Below are 17,209 nucleotides of genomic sequence, written 5' to 3'. Positions count from 1 at the left end.
AAAACTATCTAGATTAGACTTAACTTTCAATCAAGGTCAATCAATACTAACAAACCTTCTTGTTTCAAATTGTTTTCCACTTGCAATCTTCAATGCAATGCCTCCATAGACTACTAATGAGACTTATTGTTCATCAACCGATTTAACTCTGATATCATGTTATTTTTTTATTTTTTTTTTCATACTATGTATTAATAACCTTACACAATCACACACATGCACAATTTTAAATTGAAGAAGAGTTTGTCCACGTACACATATAATCTACTAATTTGATAGTTCAATGCTCTCATTGTCAACCACGATCCATGCGAGACAATCCATACTTAATTATTTTCTGAAACTCTTTAAATTAATCAATATAAAATTGATAAGAAGTAAAGAAATCAATATTTTTTTTTTTTAAAAAGTGTTTGAATATCAAACTTATGGCCCAATTCGTCTCTCCGGACTCTTAGGTATATTTGCTGAAGAATTAGGCTCTAAAGGGCCAATATTTGCTGAAGAATAGGTGCAAAGTACATGGGCTTTTATTGGACTGCTTATTTGAAATTAAAGTTTTCTCCTTTTTTAGGCTCAAAATCCTTTTTGCTGTAGTAATTACAAGTAGGATTTTTATATAAGAGGCTACTTATCCATTTGTTGGCACGAACAACACAGAGATAGGCCCGTTACCCCCATTGGGCCATTATCCATAGAGGAAATACAAGTAGGATATAAGAATTGAAATATAAACCAATCCCGTGTAGGCCAGGTACTTAGAAGTGGAAGGAGGAAGGGAGGGGAAGGATAAGGGATTCTCACCCCTAATCACGTAGTTGGGAAGATTCGACCTTTGTAACATCGAGATTAAAAGATAGTTTTCATTCTTTTCAATTAACTACACTAAGTCTGCTTGGTATTAATATACGTATTAGTATTTGAGTTTAAACTTCAAATACTATAAACTTCATATAATAATAATTAAGTTTGAACCCCAGCAACTACATTACTTTGAAAATAAAGGGATTTTCTTACTCACCTCTACTCTTAACTTCTCAAGTATTAACTTGCTAGGTTGGACTAGATGTATTGATTCAATAGGATCATTTATATTATCTTAAAGAATTTCATATTATACTCTCTATCAAGATATTAGAGAATTTTGTATTTAGGATTGCATTTGACTTATTATGCAGTATGCTCACATTGCAAGTAGATGACTTTCTTATTGAAAACAAACCAAAAAAAAAAAAAAAAAAAAAAAAAAAAGCAAATTGTTCTCCTACATACATAAATTACTCACTTTTCTCTTTAATTTGAAATTTAGATCATTTAAAATAGTCCCTTGAATAAACACAATTTTTTTCCAATATTGTATAACAACATACTTGCATTTCTCTTTAATTTTAAATTTAGATCATCTTAAGATAGTGCTCCAAAATAAAACTTTCATATCTTAATGTTTAATTTTGTACAAGTACTTTACATGTTACATGTCTATTTTTTCTCAAAATGCACAAACAAATAAAACACTAATGAATCTCAACGAGTACAAAGGTCAAAGGGGAAAAATAAAGAAAGAAAGGCGACATACCAATGACAAAAATAATCCTAAAGGTAGTATTTGCTCTTTTCTATTTTTTTTTTTTTTTTTTTTTTTTTTTTTTTTTTTTTTTTGTAATTCTAAATGACTTTTTATCCCATCATCTTTCATGCATCCAATCCCTTTTTTACCTTTCCTTCAAACAATTTTTCCAAAATTTTAAAAAAGAAAAAAATAAATAAAAGAGAGAAAAAAAGAGGGAAAGAAAAAGAGAAACATGAATCTGATTTCACATGATAAGAATATTAAAGGGCATATGAGATGAAATGATTCCCTTCCATTTGCTTCCCAAAAAGTGCAAAAAAAAATAAAAAAATCAATGATTAAAACATCTTGAAGCATAGATATTGAAATCTAGTGGAAGAATTTAGGTAACAATTATAACTTGTTTGAAGCTAATTTTGATATCCACGATTTTGGTACTTGAGTTGCTTCCATCGAAAAGGACATACATCATAAACTCATCCTTATTGCACAATTGTTGCCATCATGTTCTTTTACATGTTATGTTAGCTAGAGAGTAATTTCATGAGGAAACTATCTATATCCCCATGATTGGTAACAGTTATTATCATTTGTAACAACAATACGTAGCGAGTCATGATAAAATGATAACTATGGTATGGCCAACCTTATTTTACGTGGATGAACAAAATCATTCAATCTCGAGATTTTTTTTTAGAAAAAAAATATATATTTCTTTGGTCTGCTTTAGTTTATTGATTGGCTTTACAAAAGCATTTTTTTCACAATAGTGTGAAAAAGTATGTTAATTTTGATAAATTGTTGAAAACAAGTTCTAAAAAAATAAAATTAAGGTGGTAATGTACATTATAACAATGAACACCCCTCTCCCTTCTTGCACTAAAAACAATAATAGAAAGGTGGAAATATTTTCTCTCATGGTTCTTCACTTTTCCTATTAATCACCCATCCAAAATTAAAAAGAACAATCATGACTACAAGATTATTTGTGCTAATTAATGGCTTCAAGATTGCATTTGATTAATTGTGATTGCGATTACAAATTTACAATAATTAGTACATGCTTCTTATAATTTTGTGATACCATGTCGTATGTGAAACCTCTGAAATTGTTCCAGAAGCATGAATTTTTCCTGATCCAATATGAAAAGAGGTTGAGGTGTTTCAGACAAATTTGGATTTTTTCTGATCTGAAATAAAAAAAAAAATAATAATAATAAAAAATAAAAAGAGGTTGAGGTGTTTTTTGTGTACCCCATAACATCCCAGGTTGCTATTTTGAGTTGTTGGAATTGTCCACTTTGCTTTTACACCGTCATCAATATGACCGCTTAATATATACCACGACCTTTAATTGGTTATAGACCACCATGAGTCTTTATGTGTCTGATTAAGGTTGTATGTGGTTCATTCAAAGCACCATTATTTGACCCAAGTATGTATCCCCTACAATTCCCTAGGTTTCCTACCTGAGTCCTCAAACATTCGAAATTGTATAGTACGTCTTCAATTTTGGCTTTAAGATTTTTTTTTACTCGATAAGATTATTATGCATTAAGGTGCTTTGTGGGGTTTCCAAATGGCCCTAGGAGTTCTACTTGGTGCCCTAAACCATTTCATTCATGTCTTTGATGCATTCTTAATCATCATGTCTTAATTAAAATGCCTTTGCTTGTCTTGCTTTGCATGCAACTGGCCTTTTAAACTTATTTTAGCCTTGCATAGTCTTTACTTTGTCAAAAATAAGTGTTTTTTTTAAGGATGATGTATTTTTACGCCGGCCTATAACATGGTCGTCGTGCCTTAACTCATTGACTAGGATGCACCATCCAATACCCCAACACATAGGCTTCGTGCCTTGGCCGAATCCCATACTTAGCGTTTTCAACACCCTCTAAGGTGCTAACTAACCTCATCATTTAGTACGTAAGTGCGGAGTGTTAGAGGACCAACTCAACCAAAAGTTTAAATTGATGGTTGAGGCCCATGAATATGTTTTAAACTTTATCACTCCCTCTCACATGAAAGGTCCTTTGGGCTTGAAATGTGGATGCAACACAGGCCCACCCATATCTGGTACAAATTAATTCCAGTTTGAAAGAGAGGCGAATGAGATTTGAACTCGTGACCTTTGTGTCACGAATGAGAATTACACTATTCTACACGAAGGTTGTGTTTGCAAATAATATTGTACGATTCCAAACAACCGAAGTGTAGCGTGTGCCGAATAATATAACAGCAGGAAGTAGAGATACGGGGCCAGGAAGTGAATATATCGTAGAGAGTCATGAAATCATAGAGACTGATAAAAGCAAAGGGGTTGCATGGAGTTTCAGATAGAATTTTAAGAAAAAGCAAATGATTCACAACCAGATATTGGTACGTTTATTTGCAACTCATAATGCACTTTTAATTTGATAGTCAGCCAACAAAGAAACTTCAAATCAAGAGCAAAAGAATTGCAAAAAGAAGATAAAAGCATCCCTTTTTTTAAAGTTTTTGCCAAAGCAACTTTATTGCCATGATATATGGATAAAATTCAATGAGCTTTCTTTTGGATTTATTTATAAAGCAGGAATAAAATCAACTAAAGCTTTCTTAACACATTTTGACCCTAACATTTTTTTTTTTTTTTTAGAAATTAAAAAATAAAATTATAAAATCAGCTTTCACCCTTGAAAACTTTTCCAGATACTGGGCCATTAAAGATCTTTATAAGTGGCCCCTGCTTTTGAGGAGGGAATCATGGCATATACAATAGTATCAATTTTAACATACCTTGTAATTATTGCCATGCACAAATTTTGTAAATCCCAATTGAAAGAAAGAAGATGCAATAGAATATTTTTGGACCAACAACAAGATATACTTACTTACATTTATACACCAAAGTCATTGATGATTAAAGTCATAGAACATTAAAAAAAAGGAGCTTCATTCCTGTTACAAAAATATAATTATTCTCCAACAAACATAATTAGTGAATTAGTTCCTAAGTTTTCAGACATATGCATGCCACTAATGGCATACTTTATCAGATAATACATACTCCAAATTAAATTTCATGCAAAATAATCTGTGAAAATGATGATGATGAACTTAATTAATTAAGCACTTTCTTTATGTAATTAATCAAAACTTCACATCTGATGATCTTACAAAGTAAAAATGAAAACTCTACTAGTTAAAACCTAGCCATCTAGCTAATAACAGTGCTTAACATAATACTAGTACTAATTAATATTCGTCATCTTGATCATCATATCAAAGGTTTCCTTCTGCTAGGTGCATTCTTTTCTTGCTCTGAAGAGGGACTCCAAACAGCTTGATGGTCTCTCTCTTGCTCGCGTCGCCTTGATTATCTTGATCATCCAATTCTATGAGCTTAGGAGGTGCTGCTGCCATTGCATTATAATTAGGAGGGCGATTTTGGTCATTTCCATTGTTAGGCACAGCTGGTTTAACATGGTTTTGAATGAAATAGATAATGTCATTGTAAAGGGTTTTCATGTGGTTGAGCTCAGATAAGAGCATGAAGTTCCTCTTCCTTAGCCTTTGATTGTCTTCCGTTAACGCCGTTAAGATATCGTTGTTAGGCCCGCCACTTGGCTTCGGAGAAGGTAACGGAGAAGACTGATCAATGTTAATCCAAGATCCATGTTCCTCGGGTGGTGAAGGAAGATACTGTGGTGGAAGTAATACTTGGTCTTGGTAGTGAATTTGGTGGTGGTGTTGTGGAGTTTTCCTTCTATGAATTTCACATAATAGGTGTTTCTCCCCTTTCTTGAAGTACTCATTTGCAAACTCCCACCTATCTGCAACTACCTTCTTGAAACCCTAAAAAAAACAAGAAAAAGGGTGTTAATATTACTCAATCTAATGGGATATTACTATATTAGCAGTAATCAGATCTCAATAATAGTTATGCAATTCAGTAATTATGAAGAAAATACATGAATGCAAATTGTTTCTCAAATAGTACTTTTTCAATATCCCTTTTGTCCAAAAATAATTATATCATGATGACAATTTACAAATGTGACAACGGAATCTAAATGGAAGCAGTGCATAATTGTGTCACTTGGGACTTGCAGACAAGAAATACATGTACTGTAGATCCAATGGTTATAGTTAGATTTGATGGCTTTATTCTAATGAATTATTGTACTACACATTTCTTTTTTGTCGTAACTATTTAATACGGAATACTTTGTACGTATGTATACAATCCCGCTACATCTCAGAGATACGAGCGACGAATGTAGCTGACTAGTTGTGTAGGTAACAAACCCGCCGGAAAGGTGCTCCCATATAGCAACCTCCCACCACATTTTGGTGTTTTAAAGTGGAACATGGATATATTAAAGAGTCAAGAGAAACATAAAGAATAGAAATGTGCATATACTAATAACAGAAAGTTGTACGTAGAATAATATTTAGTAGGATAAGATACAGATGCATAAGGGACAGTAATCAAGACAAAGAAGCAAGAGAATCTTGAGATCTCACTAACAGTTCACATGGTATTTCAAATAAAAATGAATATATTAACACTAAAAAACTCATTAGTCATTAGTAGCACAAATCTATATGTATATAACAGACATTTCTTACCAAATACCTAGAGAACCAAAAGTCTACATCGTTTCAAACAAAATCATCAAACAATTATTCCCTTGGGAAATAAAAATGAAAAATAAACCAAGCTAAGTATGTACAACTTGGGTTCATAAATCTAACAAAAATAATGCAACATTTTTAAATTTAAGGTTATTCAAACTATGATCAGATCACCAATTTAAAATAAACTTTTCTTAAGGCTTTAAATAAAAGTATAAAAAAAAAATGCAAAACTTATTTAAGTTAAAGATTTGAGGATGAAATAATCTAATTCAGATTCCACCACATTTAAACTAGTTTTATTGATCTTTTTCTCGGTTATTAGTCTTATTACTCAGACTCTTTCTATCACATTGGATTATCCTAATACATTATTTAGGATACAACAAGACAAATGGAGACTCCAAATTAGACACAGATATACAGACAAAATCCCTAAAAGTAACTGAATCTAAACCTTTCAAATGCTTTGATATATGTTTCAAAGATTCCATCAAAGTTCAAGAAACATGGTTATTCACAGCATTTTTGGTTTCTCTTGAAACACTGCATGACTTAGGAATGCTTTTTAACAAATGAATCAAAAGTGATTAAATCAATAATCTCATAACATAGGCTTGAACTCATGTTGTGCATACATTCATGCTATATTATTCAGTATCTTCATTTCATCTCAAATACCCATGTCAACTCTAACATGGATATGAACATTACTCGACACTTAAATTTGGACCAAAAACATTGATATTTTTCAAAATATAGCCAAGTCGGACACTACGACATGTGCCCGTCTCTAACACATCATCAACGAACTCGAATTCGAGTAACCTAGTATCAGCATCAATGCATGCAAATATTTGTGTTAAGAAATGAATGTTGAGCATAGTAGTTAACATACATAGGTGTTAAGCTGTCTGACAAAGCTGGAGAAGTTGTTGTGCTTGAAGTAGTTAGGAAGGAGATCTCTAGCAAACTCAGGAGGGCGCCAAACAACGAAAGTGATCTCATCTTCACCCCAAGATACAATGTGGTCGGTACGAGGATCATCAACAAGTTGGTAAGTCTTAGTTAAGAAAGGAGCAGGAACTGATTTCTGAGACTCTGACACTGAGAACACCATTTCCTGGTGTTGTTCTTGATTAAGATGATGTTGATGTATGCTGTGATGATGATGATGGTGAAGAAGAGGATCACTCCTTTCTACTAAAAATGCCATTGTAGTCAGTAATAAATTCTTTGAAATAATGTAAGATGATAAGAACTTAGGGCATGTACTATGATATAAAGATGATGATGATGATATAATATATAGTATGATGGAAATGAGAATGAAAGAGGGGATTATATGATATGATATGATATGCTCTCCAGCTGCTCTACTTGTTGCTCAGCTATTGCACTCACTACTATTACTGCTGCCTAGCTAGTGCTATTTACATACTCCTATTCTCTCTCTCTCATCATAATTTTCTAACTTTAAGAAGCAGAAACATATGACAAAATCACTAAAATAAAAGCAGTGATTCTCTCTCTCTCTTTCTCTCTCTCTCTTTCTCTCTCTTACTCTCCTTTCCCTTCTCTATTTTTCTCTCACTGGCTTTCTAACTTTAAGAAGCATATGACCATGTCAGAAAAGTCTAGGGTATTTTTAATTTGGCTATTATGAGATCCAATCAAAGTTATTAAGCTATTGATTGTCCCCCTTGGAAGCTGTAAATATATAGGAGAATTTGTTTTACTGTTAAGCAAAAATAGTATAGAAATTACACTTCCCTTTGAAAACTAAAGGAATGGGGACCTCAACTCAACTTATTCGTGTTACACTGGCTTAAATGAGATTTGGGCTCAATCCTTACCAACCATAAACTTAATTAAATTTAAGCACATAAAGACATGCTCACAAATTTCTAATCCTCCTGTAGGTCCGTAACTAATACTGTAGTTATTAATTTACATATAAAAGCATTATCCCCTAATCTTAAATGGTGAGTACACAAATTTTACCTCGCGGTAATAATAAAGGAAAACACATTTTATATTTTTAAAGATACTAATTTACTAGAGTAATAGGGGCCTGTATCTTACTTTATAATTCACCCTTTTATACTTTTACCATCACCCTTTTCAAAGTTTGTATCTTTCTATTCTCCTTTCTTCTTCCACTAAAGAAAAAAACTCCAACACATTTTTCACATAACATTGGAGGTAAAATGAATCATTGGAATCTACCTACATATATACACTAGGAATAACAAACTAGCATTATAATTAAGAAAACAAGGTACATTCTGCAATATTCTTTGGGTCATCCTATATTCAAAATAGAAGCAAAGGACAATGGATGAGAGAGAAAGGGACAATATTATTCCAAGTTCTATTAAACTATTATAACATATAGTAGCTCAAAATTCATTTTTATATGAAAAAAAGTTATAATAAGGAACATTCCTATCTCCTACCATATGATATGAGTTTAGTATACAGTAAGTAGATATCCCAATCTTATTATTAATTCATTTGTTTTTTCGTAGTTCAAGGTACACCCGTGACTCTACAAAGAGAAAGAGAAAGAGAAAGGGTTGGAACGTGTTCCTTCTCTCAACCCTTTGCCTTAAAAAATCACTTTTCATCTTCTCTCTTTCGGCCACAACTCTAGTGGGGCGTGGGACTATGTCCTAACAGCTGCTTCCCTATGTGGGGGGTTAAACAGTTCTACTGTAACAAATGAACTCATCTAGATTCTCCTAAGTAGGGTCCATATTACTATTTTGAATATGAAAATTACTTCAAAAACCAACAAAGCATCCTTAATTATAATCCCCATTCAAATAAAAGTTGATACGAGTATTTAGTACTCCATAAGTCCGTAGTATGTTATAAATATATAATCGATTGGTACATGAAAAGAAAATTAGTCACGACATAAGAAATCAAGTATTCAATATGTTGTGTTGTAATTGATCAAGACTACAAGTAATTTAGTGATTTGTACTATTTATCAGCTTTTTATGAATTTGATACAGAAATAATAATGAATTCAGAAAAAGTAGGGAAGAAAAAAAATACAGCATGATGAATTACCTAGTTATTAACATCATCATTTGATGGAAATGGTAGGCTATACTTACCAATTTCCTTTACCCCCTATTCTTGTTAATCAATAAACAAACTCCCAAAAAACCAAAGAAGATACAGAAACAACTGATTACATCACATGCGATTAGTTTTCTATTGTTTCCTAATATTTAAAATAAATAAATAAATAAATAAAGTTTACTATCTTCATAAGGGTTAAATTTTAACATATTGTTCTATGCACATACTCAAAAGTAAGCTAAAGAAGCTAAACCACACTTCAAGTTAGTGGAATTACAACATGATAGTTCAATAAAGCACTGGTAGATGGGGATTAACTTGTGAAAACTTCATCTCAGAGAAAGGCAAAATCATTCAAGTACCTTAAAATGCACCATCCAACCATCTATGTTAGTAACAATGTCACCGGAATTGGATCATATCTTCCAGGCCATTCTCTAAGATGGATGTATCATCCCTCAATAGAGATAACAATGTAAGATCTTAATGAATAAAAAAATCGAAGTTAACTATAACTTACACAAGGTATATTGTTCCACAAGTAGTTAACTAAGTCATTTTTAACATTCATAGCATATACTACGAGCATACATACACATTAACTTGTCTGAATCAAAAGCCCATCACTAGCTGTCAATGTTCCTTGGTCACCTTATCCTAGACTCAATCTCCCAACAAGGCCATATCTAGCACAACTAATAATGTCAATGTCGTCACTTGACCACACCATCCTTCCTTCCTTCCCCATAAACTTATTACTAGGTTCTATCTACCACCTTATTATAACATGTACAAGTATATATCAAAACAATCGCTTTTGTCACTTTCTTCAATTCTCCGAATGATCATATCACTAGATTATTTATTAGCTCAAAAAAATTCAACACAAGTAAAGAACATCCTAGATATTATGTATCCTCAAATCCTAATTTTTCCCGTTGAGAATGATTTTGTTTTCTTTCATCTTGTCTAAAAAAACTTCACATCTTGTATGTAATGTTAAGAGTGAGCTAGAAAAATAAGGAAGATTCTATTCTGGATTTGACTGATTCATTGTAGGCTCAGAGAATACAGGGTTAAATTATGCATTACATCACATGACCAATCTCTCTCCATGTGATAAACTGCACTACTTCCATATACCACAGACAAACATACACACACTCATTTACCAGAGTGTGGGGTCAGAAGAGAGAAAGAGTTACCTCAATATGTGCATGGATTTGGACACGGACGTGGACCTCAGTGCAGACCTTTTTCTTTTCTTTTTTTTTTTTTTTGGGTTTGGGTTTCCTTTTCTGTTTGTTGCTTTACGTTCATAGCATTTTCTCCACAATTATTGCTGGTCACTGTCACTACTATCTTAAACCTGTATGCATTACACGAACTATAAGTCAATATAAATCTTATGTTATTTAAGTCAGTGGAACAAAAGAAGCATACCTATAATTAGAAATCTCCTTATTCTTGTAAGACTAGTTGTTCAAATTAATTACCAATTCAATATGCAGAATAAAAGGGTGAGAATACTCAGGGGGAGGGAATATATCTGCATATGAACCAACAATCATAAAGCAAGATACTTTTTGAGACGAACTTTGTGTTTGTGTAATTGTGTTGGACAATAAGTCAAACTAAGGCCAAAATTTACAAATAGGGCTACCCAAGTTCAATATGCAACGATTATACGTTTAGATAAGGTGAAAGAAATGTAGCCTAAGCAATTTAGTGGCTGGCTGGCAGCCATATGAATACGCACTATGTACTCGGTAACTAGGGTGTTTTAAAATCCATGGAAGTATTTGTTTCAGATACAAATCCCATACTTTGAAAGGTTGTCATCATAGAGTAACATAAAAAGTGCTTCTACAACACAATAACGATTCAACAATATGCTTTAAGCCAGCCACAAATTGAGTCACTAACATATATGCTGGCGAGCAAGCTAGACTTAGATGCCAAACACGGTGGAAAATGCACATAGGTGATTAATATGGTGCATATGCTGGTATTTTTTCATTTTTTTACCATTCCTAAGAATCAAAATGGATAGATGTACAAGACTATTTAAACATAAGGAGTACGATCAAAAAGAGTCAAAAGGACAAATTACAGCAAACATCAAAAGTGTTTAATTTAACCCAATATTGTGGTCTAAGAACAGAAAAAAGATGTAATCAGACAATAAAACACAGAAATACAAGACAAAATTATTTAAGTTCCTGAAGGGAAAGATTTTGATCAGAGATTCAACCCATTATACAATTTTCCTTTGTCCTTTTATAAGTTAGTAGTCAAGACTATCAATAAGAGTGCAAATTAAATATCTCTAACAGCAACTTTCTTGCATAACAGTAAGCCCAACAGCTCCTAGTTGATTTAGGGATCAATAAAAATAAAAAACTCAAACCCTTATTTTCAGAGGTACGTTAGCTTTATAGGAAGCTAAATCTGAGACTAGTGGCGATACATAATTGTGGTGGTGTTTTGGATGGTTGTAGTGATATTTCAAAAGGATCAAATGGTACTTTAGAGGCTTATAAGTGGTTTAAGAACAACAAAACTTTGCCAATTCCCGAGATCAACCTATTAGCTCTTAAAGGGTGCCCTAGTTTAATAAATAAGGTTTAACAGTGAAGGCTCCATGTATACAAATTAACAAACGTTCATGCCAGAATAATTATGAAATCTCACATGCTAAGGATCTGGTTAAGCCTAACTTTTAAAATAGTACATATCATAATCAATGTCCATATCATACTCTTCAAATCTAGAATAATGGGACGAAAGACTAAAATTATACTAATAGTAAAAAACAATCTTTCTAACAAGTGTGGATTTGTGAGGCCCACTAAATTTAGCTGTTAGTATATTCAAAGATATCTTTAGTCTTTTCCCCGCTTCTGAAAGTGAGCATAGAGATGCTTGAGTTGAGAATATCAAAGAGAAGGTCAGAAGAAAGAAACAGACTATATGACATATTATATTCATATAATTTTCTTTACACTTATACACCTTTATAAATTACTCGTATATTATATAGTTTTCAAAGGAAGAAGATAAAAAAAGATACTCTTGTGGTGGATGCGAGTTTCAAAGACAAAAACAAAATATGCTTTAGAGAAGAACATTTCTTCTTTTTCACTCGTAGGAAAGACAAAGCATATGGGTCAGTCAGTAGCTCCTAACAAGGCATTAGAAAAATTCATGGATTGTTGTGTACTCCGGAAAAGAGATAGAAAGAGAAATTTTCATATGATTTTCTTCTTCTTCAACCCCTCCTTTTTCCCCACTTCTTCTAGAGATCTGTGGATATAAGCAGTGGCAGCCTTCAGTTTTTGTTTTTGTATGCATGTTTATTATACTAACTACTAATACAGGCTAGCACGTGCAAGCAATTTCATTCACTTTGGAAAGCATCTAGGGATGATGGTATGTTTTTAATAGGGTGTAGTGTTAATTCCCATCTTTTAGCTACTACGGTAAGAATGTCTCTGAGTTACTCTCCTCTTTTTTATTATTTTTGGATAAGAATAGAATCTTATTATATAGAATAATCGGATAATGTAGGAGGTTACATTTCCAGAAAAAAAAAAAAAAAAAATGGGATTCATATCTTAAGAAATGTAGAAAACAGCATGATTAACGGATGGAATTGAAGTTAAATTCATGTGAGAATTGAAGTTTCACTTGTTTTAGCTAGAGTTTTTGTCAACCCAACAACTTTACGGTATTCAACTTCCCATGAAGTTACAATGTCTAAACTTGGGGTAAATTATTGTACCTGTGGTAACTTCTTTTATATATAAAGAGGAATATAATCTGACTAGGTTGAACGTTGTGAAGTGAAGACAAGATATAGACATGGAAATAGCTAAGGGGTGTCATGGTATACTAAATTTAAAATGTTGGGTGAAGACAAGATATAGACATAAGAGAAGGGGTGTCATGACATGGTTGTTTGTTACTCCATGGATCAACCCACTAGAAAAGGCCATGGGCAAAACAAAATTCAGCACATTATCACATAAAACGACAGGTTTGGTGAGTTTCTAATTCATCTTGAATAGTACACTAGCCACATCAATCGACTAAACTAGTATATAGCACTACATATAGTTCAATAGATGTGATTATCAAGGAGGAAATCAAACACATCAGAGTGACAGTGAAAACTAACAACATTAACTATACTGGTTATTATATCAGGGTTAAATTTGTTAATTACTATAACAGGAAGCAAAAATTAACATACCCATGTCTCATATATCTTGACAGCCTTGTCTGTGTTCAACTGATCCAAACCATCATCACAGCCATCACTTGTTTCAAACCCACCAGAATGATGACCCAGATAGCTATCCGAACTGCCCTAATCAAAAAATGCTAGATTAGATTAGCGAAATTGGAATACAAATCTGATTCTAAGATAATCCCATGTCAGCAATGTTATTCACACAAAAGTATTCACTTTCAAAATGCACCTAATAATTGAAGAAAAGTTGGGAAATACAAAGTAAAAATTACAGTATTGTTTAAGAAAAATACGACTGAGACTTGACAGAAACTGAGTGGTGGGACTACAAGTCCATGTTTGCACTAGGTGAGCCAGAAAATCCCCTTTGCAACGATTTAGGCAGCCTTAACAATAGATACCACACCAAAGCTAAAGTAAACATAAAACCAATTCTACAAACCCTCACCTTTGGTCCATATGACTTCTTCTATAAGGGTGTTTGATGATAATCAGATGCGGGAAAAGGAGCAGATAGTTAATATTACTAATCTCCTTATAAGTCAATTATAAGAGAAGATTAAATTACCCAATAAGCCATCATAATTTAATTGTTCCTTAATCACTGATCAAAGTAAAATATACTAATCTCCTTGTGTATAGCTCCTAATATTCAAATAAATAGCTAATAATTTGAAACTACAAAGTACTAATTTGCACACGCTCTACTACAGAAATTTGCGGATCAATCTGCTATATGGAGTATTTGCTAATTCTACCTGCCAATAATCTATCAGCTATCTATTCTATTCTGTATTTACTAACTGCTAAAGTCCAAACAAGCCTAAAAATGATAAGCAATTCAATATTCAAACTGCCAAGAGAAGGGTCCTTCACATGAAACATGATTTGTTAGGCCTAGGCAGACTAAGATGTGGTACCACACTATAACATGTCTTCTACCAGGCCATTTACTGAGAGGAGAATACAGACAAGGAGAAGATGGAGTTGGACCATAATAGAATTCAGATAAACGTAGTAGCATACTTGCAATTCTACACAATGAACCAAGAATGAAGATTTTCAAATCTTATACGGAGTATTTAACAAATAAATACTTTGAATTAACGCAGCATGGGTCCTTATAGATTAAGTGAGGTGAACTATAGAAGACACTGCTATTCAGTGGTCTGATTCAAACAGAAGTCATCACCTAAGGACCACAATACCCCATAACATGTTAAGCAATATAGCTCCAGACGACCATGGAGAAATTCCAGAAAGAGGAATGCCTTCTGTGGGCCCTTATAGATAAAGTAGCCCAGTTCTATAACGTTAGAAAATGGAAGTTTCAACTAGTTCACACTAAAACAAAACTGCCAGATTTTCAAGGCATACAGAGTGTGACTGAATGAAAATTCCCCAAAATATGAGCTAAGTTGGGGCATTCCGAGAATCGAACTCGGGACCTCTCGCACCCAAAGCGAGAATCATACCACTAGACCAAATGCCCACTCTTTTGATTGGTCCAGGGTTTTTTTAATCCTAATACAGAATTAAATCATATACAAATGATTCTTCTGTCATCGTTGTTAACTAGCATCATATATAAAAATGTAATTCTACATTATCAAGGCAAAAAGACCAATCATCCAAGCAAGCTAAGAAAACAAAAGAGGTGACCCTTAAAACAAAACCATACTTTGAGAAACGAGTCACCATCCTCAACAAGACACCAAGACAGTTCTTCAAAAAGCCCTTCTTTTGTATATAGCTGACACCTAACTTAAAACCTTATTAACTATTCCTAAAAATCATTAAGATAGAAAAAGCAGTTTATGGGGAACAAAAGAGCCCATAATACATCGAGAAAGATGAAAAACTATCTTACAATAATAGGAAGGAGTAGAGTTACCTAATATGCGAGTATTATACCTCTCTATAATAATTTGTCTTTTATAATACGCGGTACACATGGAAATTAGAGCATAATGTAGCACTGAAAGGAGTTCCATATCAATGAATGACTATGAAGATAATGGTAGAGCCACACTTTACTCATCGAGAAATTAAGATATCTCTTGTTTGGTACATGTTCTTTATAATTCTTGTTAAGCTAGACATGTATTGAACAGCAGCAATGCAGCTAATCTTAGCACAACATATGCAAGTTAAAAAAAAGATGATGCATGCAAAATGATAATTTCAGGCATCTAGTCTCAATAAGCTGCAAGCAAAAGACAGGAAACATCTATTTTTTCACATAATTGTCTTTATCTCCAAGCTCTTAGGCCAATGCTAATCCATTTGATCCATTTGATGATGATGACAGAAACCCAATGATCCCTTATTTGACACTGAGATAAGATTGCAATGTAAGATTACCAACAATTGATAAGGGTGGGAAAAGTTGATCAATACCTGATTTATCTCAAAACAGACGTTCCAGATTGCTAACTAAGAGCCATAATGATTTGTAGCTTAAGCCCCATCAATACTTTACGGCCAATGTCAATTACTTACCCCAAAACCACTGCAGATTACTCATTCTCAACTCTGAACAAGCAATTAACATGAGAAAGACAGAGACATTACCAGCTAATGTTCCTAATGTCAGTTTAATGGACAGGTAAAGAATAAATAAGCATAACATGCCATAGAATAAACCTTGGATAACTTTCTATGGAGAAGACCATAAACAAGTACTATTAGATGCAGGCTTACAGCAGTAATACACTAATACGTAAAAAGAACAGGCAAATTTTGAGATATTCATGGTAAATGCAAAACACAATTTGATAAAAAAACAGAAAAGAAGAACAATTGAGCATCTAGCTATGATGAATCCAAATGTTCAACGTCCTAGGAACAAGTAACAGTTTACAAAACAAAAAGTGTGGTCAAAGGTCGTGCAAGTAGACATTATGGTGCCAAAGCACATATAGAGGTGTATCTTTGTTCGACAAAATCAAGAACCAGATCTTTCCTATTAAATGGCTAAACCTGGCAGCACGATGTTTAAGGAAGCACAAGACATAACCAAAAGAATAGATATAGGGAGTCCTCAAAAAAGGGGCAAAGTGAAAGTGTTGATGAACATCATTGTTTTGTTTCAGGCTTTCAGCATTTAACATAAACTGCATTGCCTAATTATATTTTGTAATTCAAGAGAAATCAACTAACAAAGAAAGTTAATGACGGATTAATTTTGGACATCACTGTTCGATCTAGGCATGCTATTTAAATTTCCAATAATGGAGTAATTCAATTCAATCACTGTTTCTCTGATCATCAGAAAACAGGAAACCCAGATAAGTCTGCTAAAACATCATGTGACTCGATTAAACAGATTGCCAGACTAAATGGCACAAAATGAGACGTAAAACAAAACGGCTCAATATAGGTTTCCAAAGAATGACAAAATATAGAATCTTTCTCAAGTGAACCAGCCAACTAGCAATAGTTAATTTGTAATACACATCACTCAAATACTAGGCATTAACCACCAAGCAACCACACACATTATGCAAGCCATTGGAATTTCGAAAGAAGGAACAACATCATTTATTTTAGCATGCTGATGGGCTTCACAGAAACAGATGTTGTAATTCATTATTCAAGATTGAAGTTCATGTACACACACATAGACCAAATTGCAACCAAGAATGTAAATTCCGCATCTATTGATT

General features: G+C 33.1%; 1 protein-coding gene and 1 non-coding gene across 4 annotated transcripts; both read right to left on the bottom strand.

Annotated features, from left to right (window-relative positions):
* Positions 1–4,655: 4,655 nt before the first annotated feature.
* Positions 4,656–13,746, bottom strand: LOC145628516 (heat stress transcription factor B-4-like). Of its 3 annotated transcripts, none has more exons than XM_081680833.1 (4): positions 13,542–13,746; positions 10,492–10,655; positions 7,089–7,390; positions 4,656–5,407 (listed from the first exon to the last, which is right to left on the bottom strand). In XM_081680833.1, exons 3-4 carry the CDS (start codon positions 7,308–7,310, stop codon positions 4,835–4,837), a joined length of 795 nt encoding a protein of 264 aa, XP_081536959.1. In that variant the 5' UTR covers positions 7,311–7,390; positions 10,492–10,655; positions 13,542–13,746; the 3' UTR covers positions 4,656–4,834. The 3 variants fall into 3 exon arrangements, with proteins under 3 accessions (XP_081536959.1, XP_081536958.1, XP_081536957.1); XM_081680832.1 differs by having other exon boundaries at positions 7,089–7,393; positions 13,542–13,745; XM_081680831.1 differs by lacking the exons at positions 10,492–10,655; positions 13,542–13,746 and having other exon boundaries at positions 7,089–7,986.
* A 1,215-nt stretch (positions 13,747–14,961) lies between these two features.
* TRNAP-UGG (transfer RNA proline (anticodon UGG)) lies at positions 14,962–15,033 on the bottom strand. Its single transcript has one exon. It is a non-coding gene; the product is annotated as a tRNA-Pro (tRNA).
* Between the last annotated feature and the right edge of the window lie 2,176 nt (positions 15,034–17,209).

Source organism: Chenopodium album, chromosome 4 (genome assembly GCF_948465745.1).
Source record: "Chenopodium album chromosome 4, dcCheAlbu1.1, whole genome shotgun sequence".
Classification (NCBI taxonomy): Eukaryota; Viridiplantae; Streptophyta; class Magnoliopsida; order Caryophyllales; family Amaranthaceae; genus Chenopodium; species Chenopodium album.
Note: the sequence above shows the minus strand (reverse complement) of the source record. Positions and strands in the feature narration are given on the sequence as shown.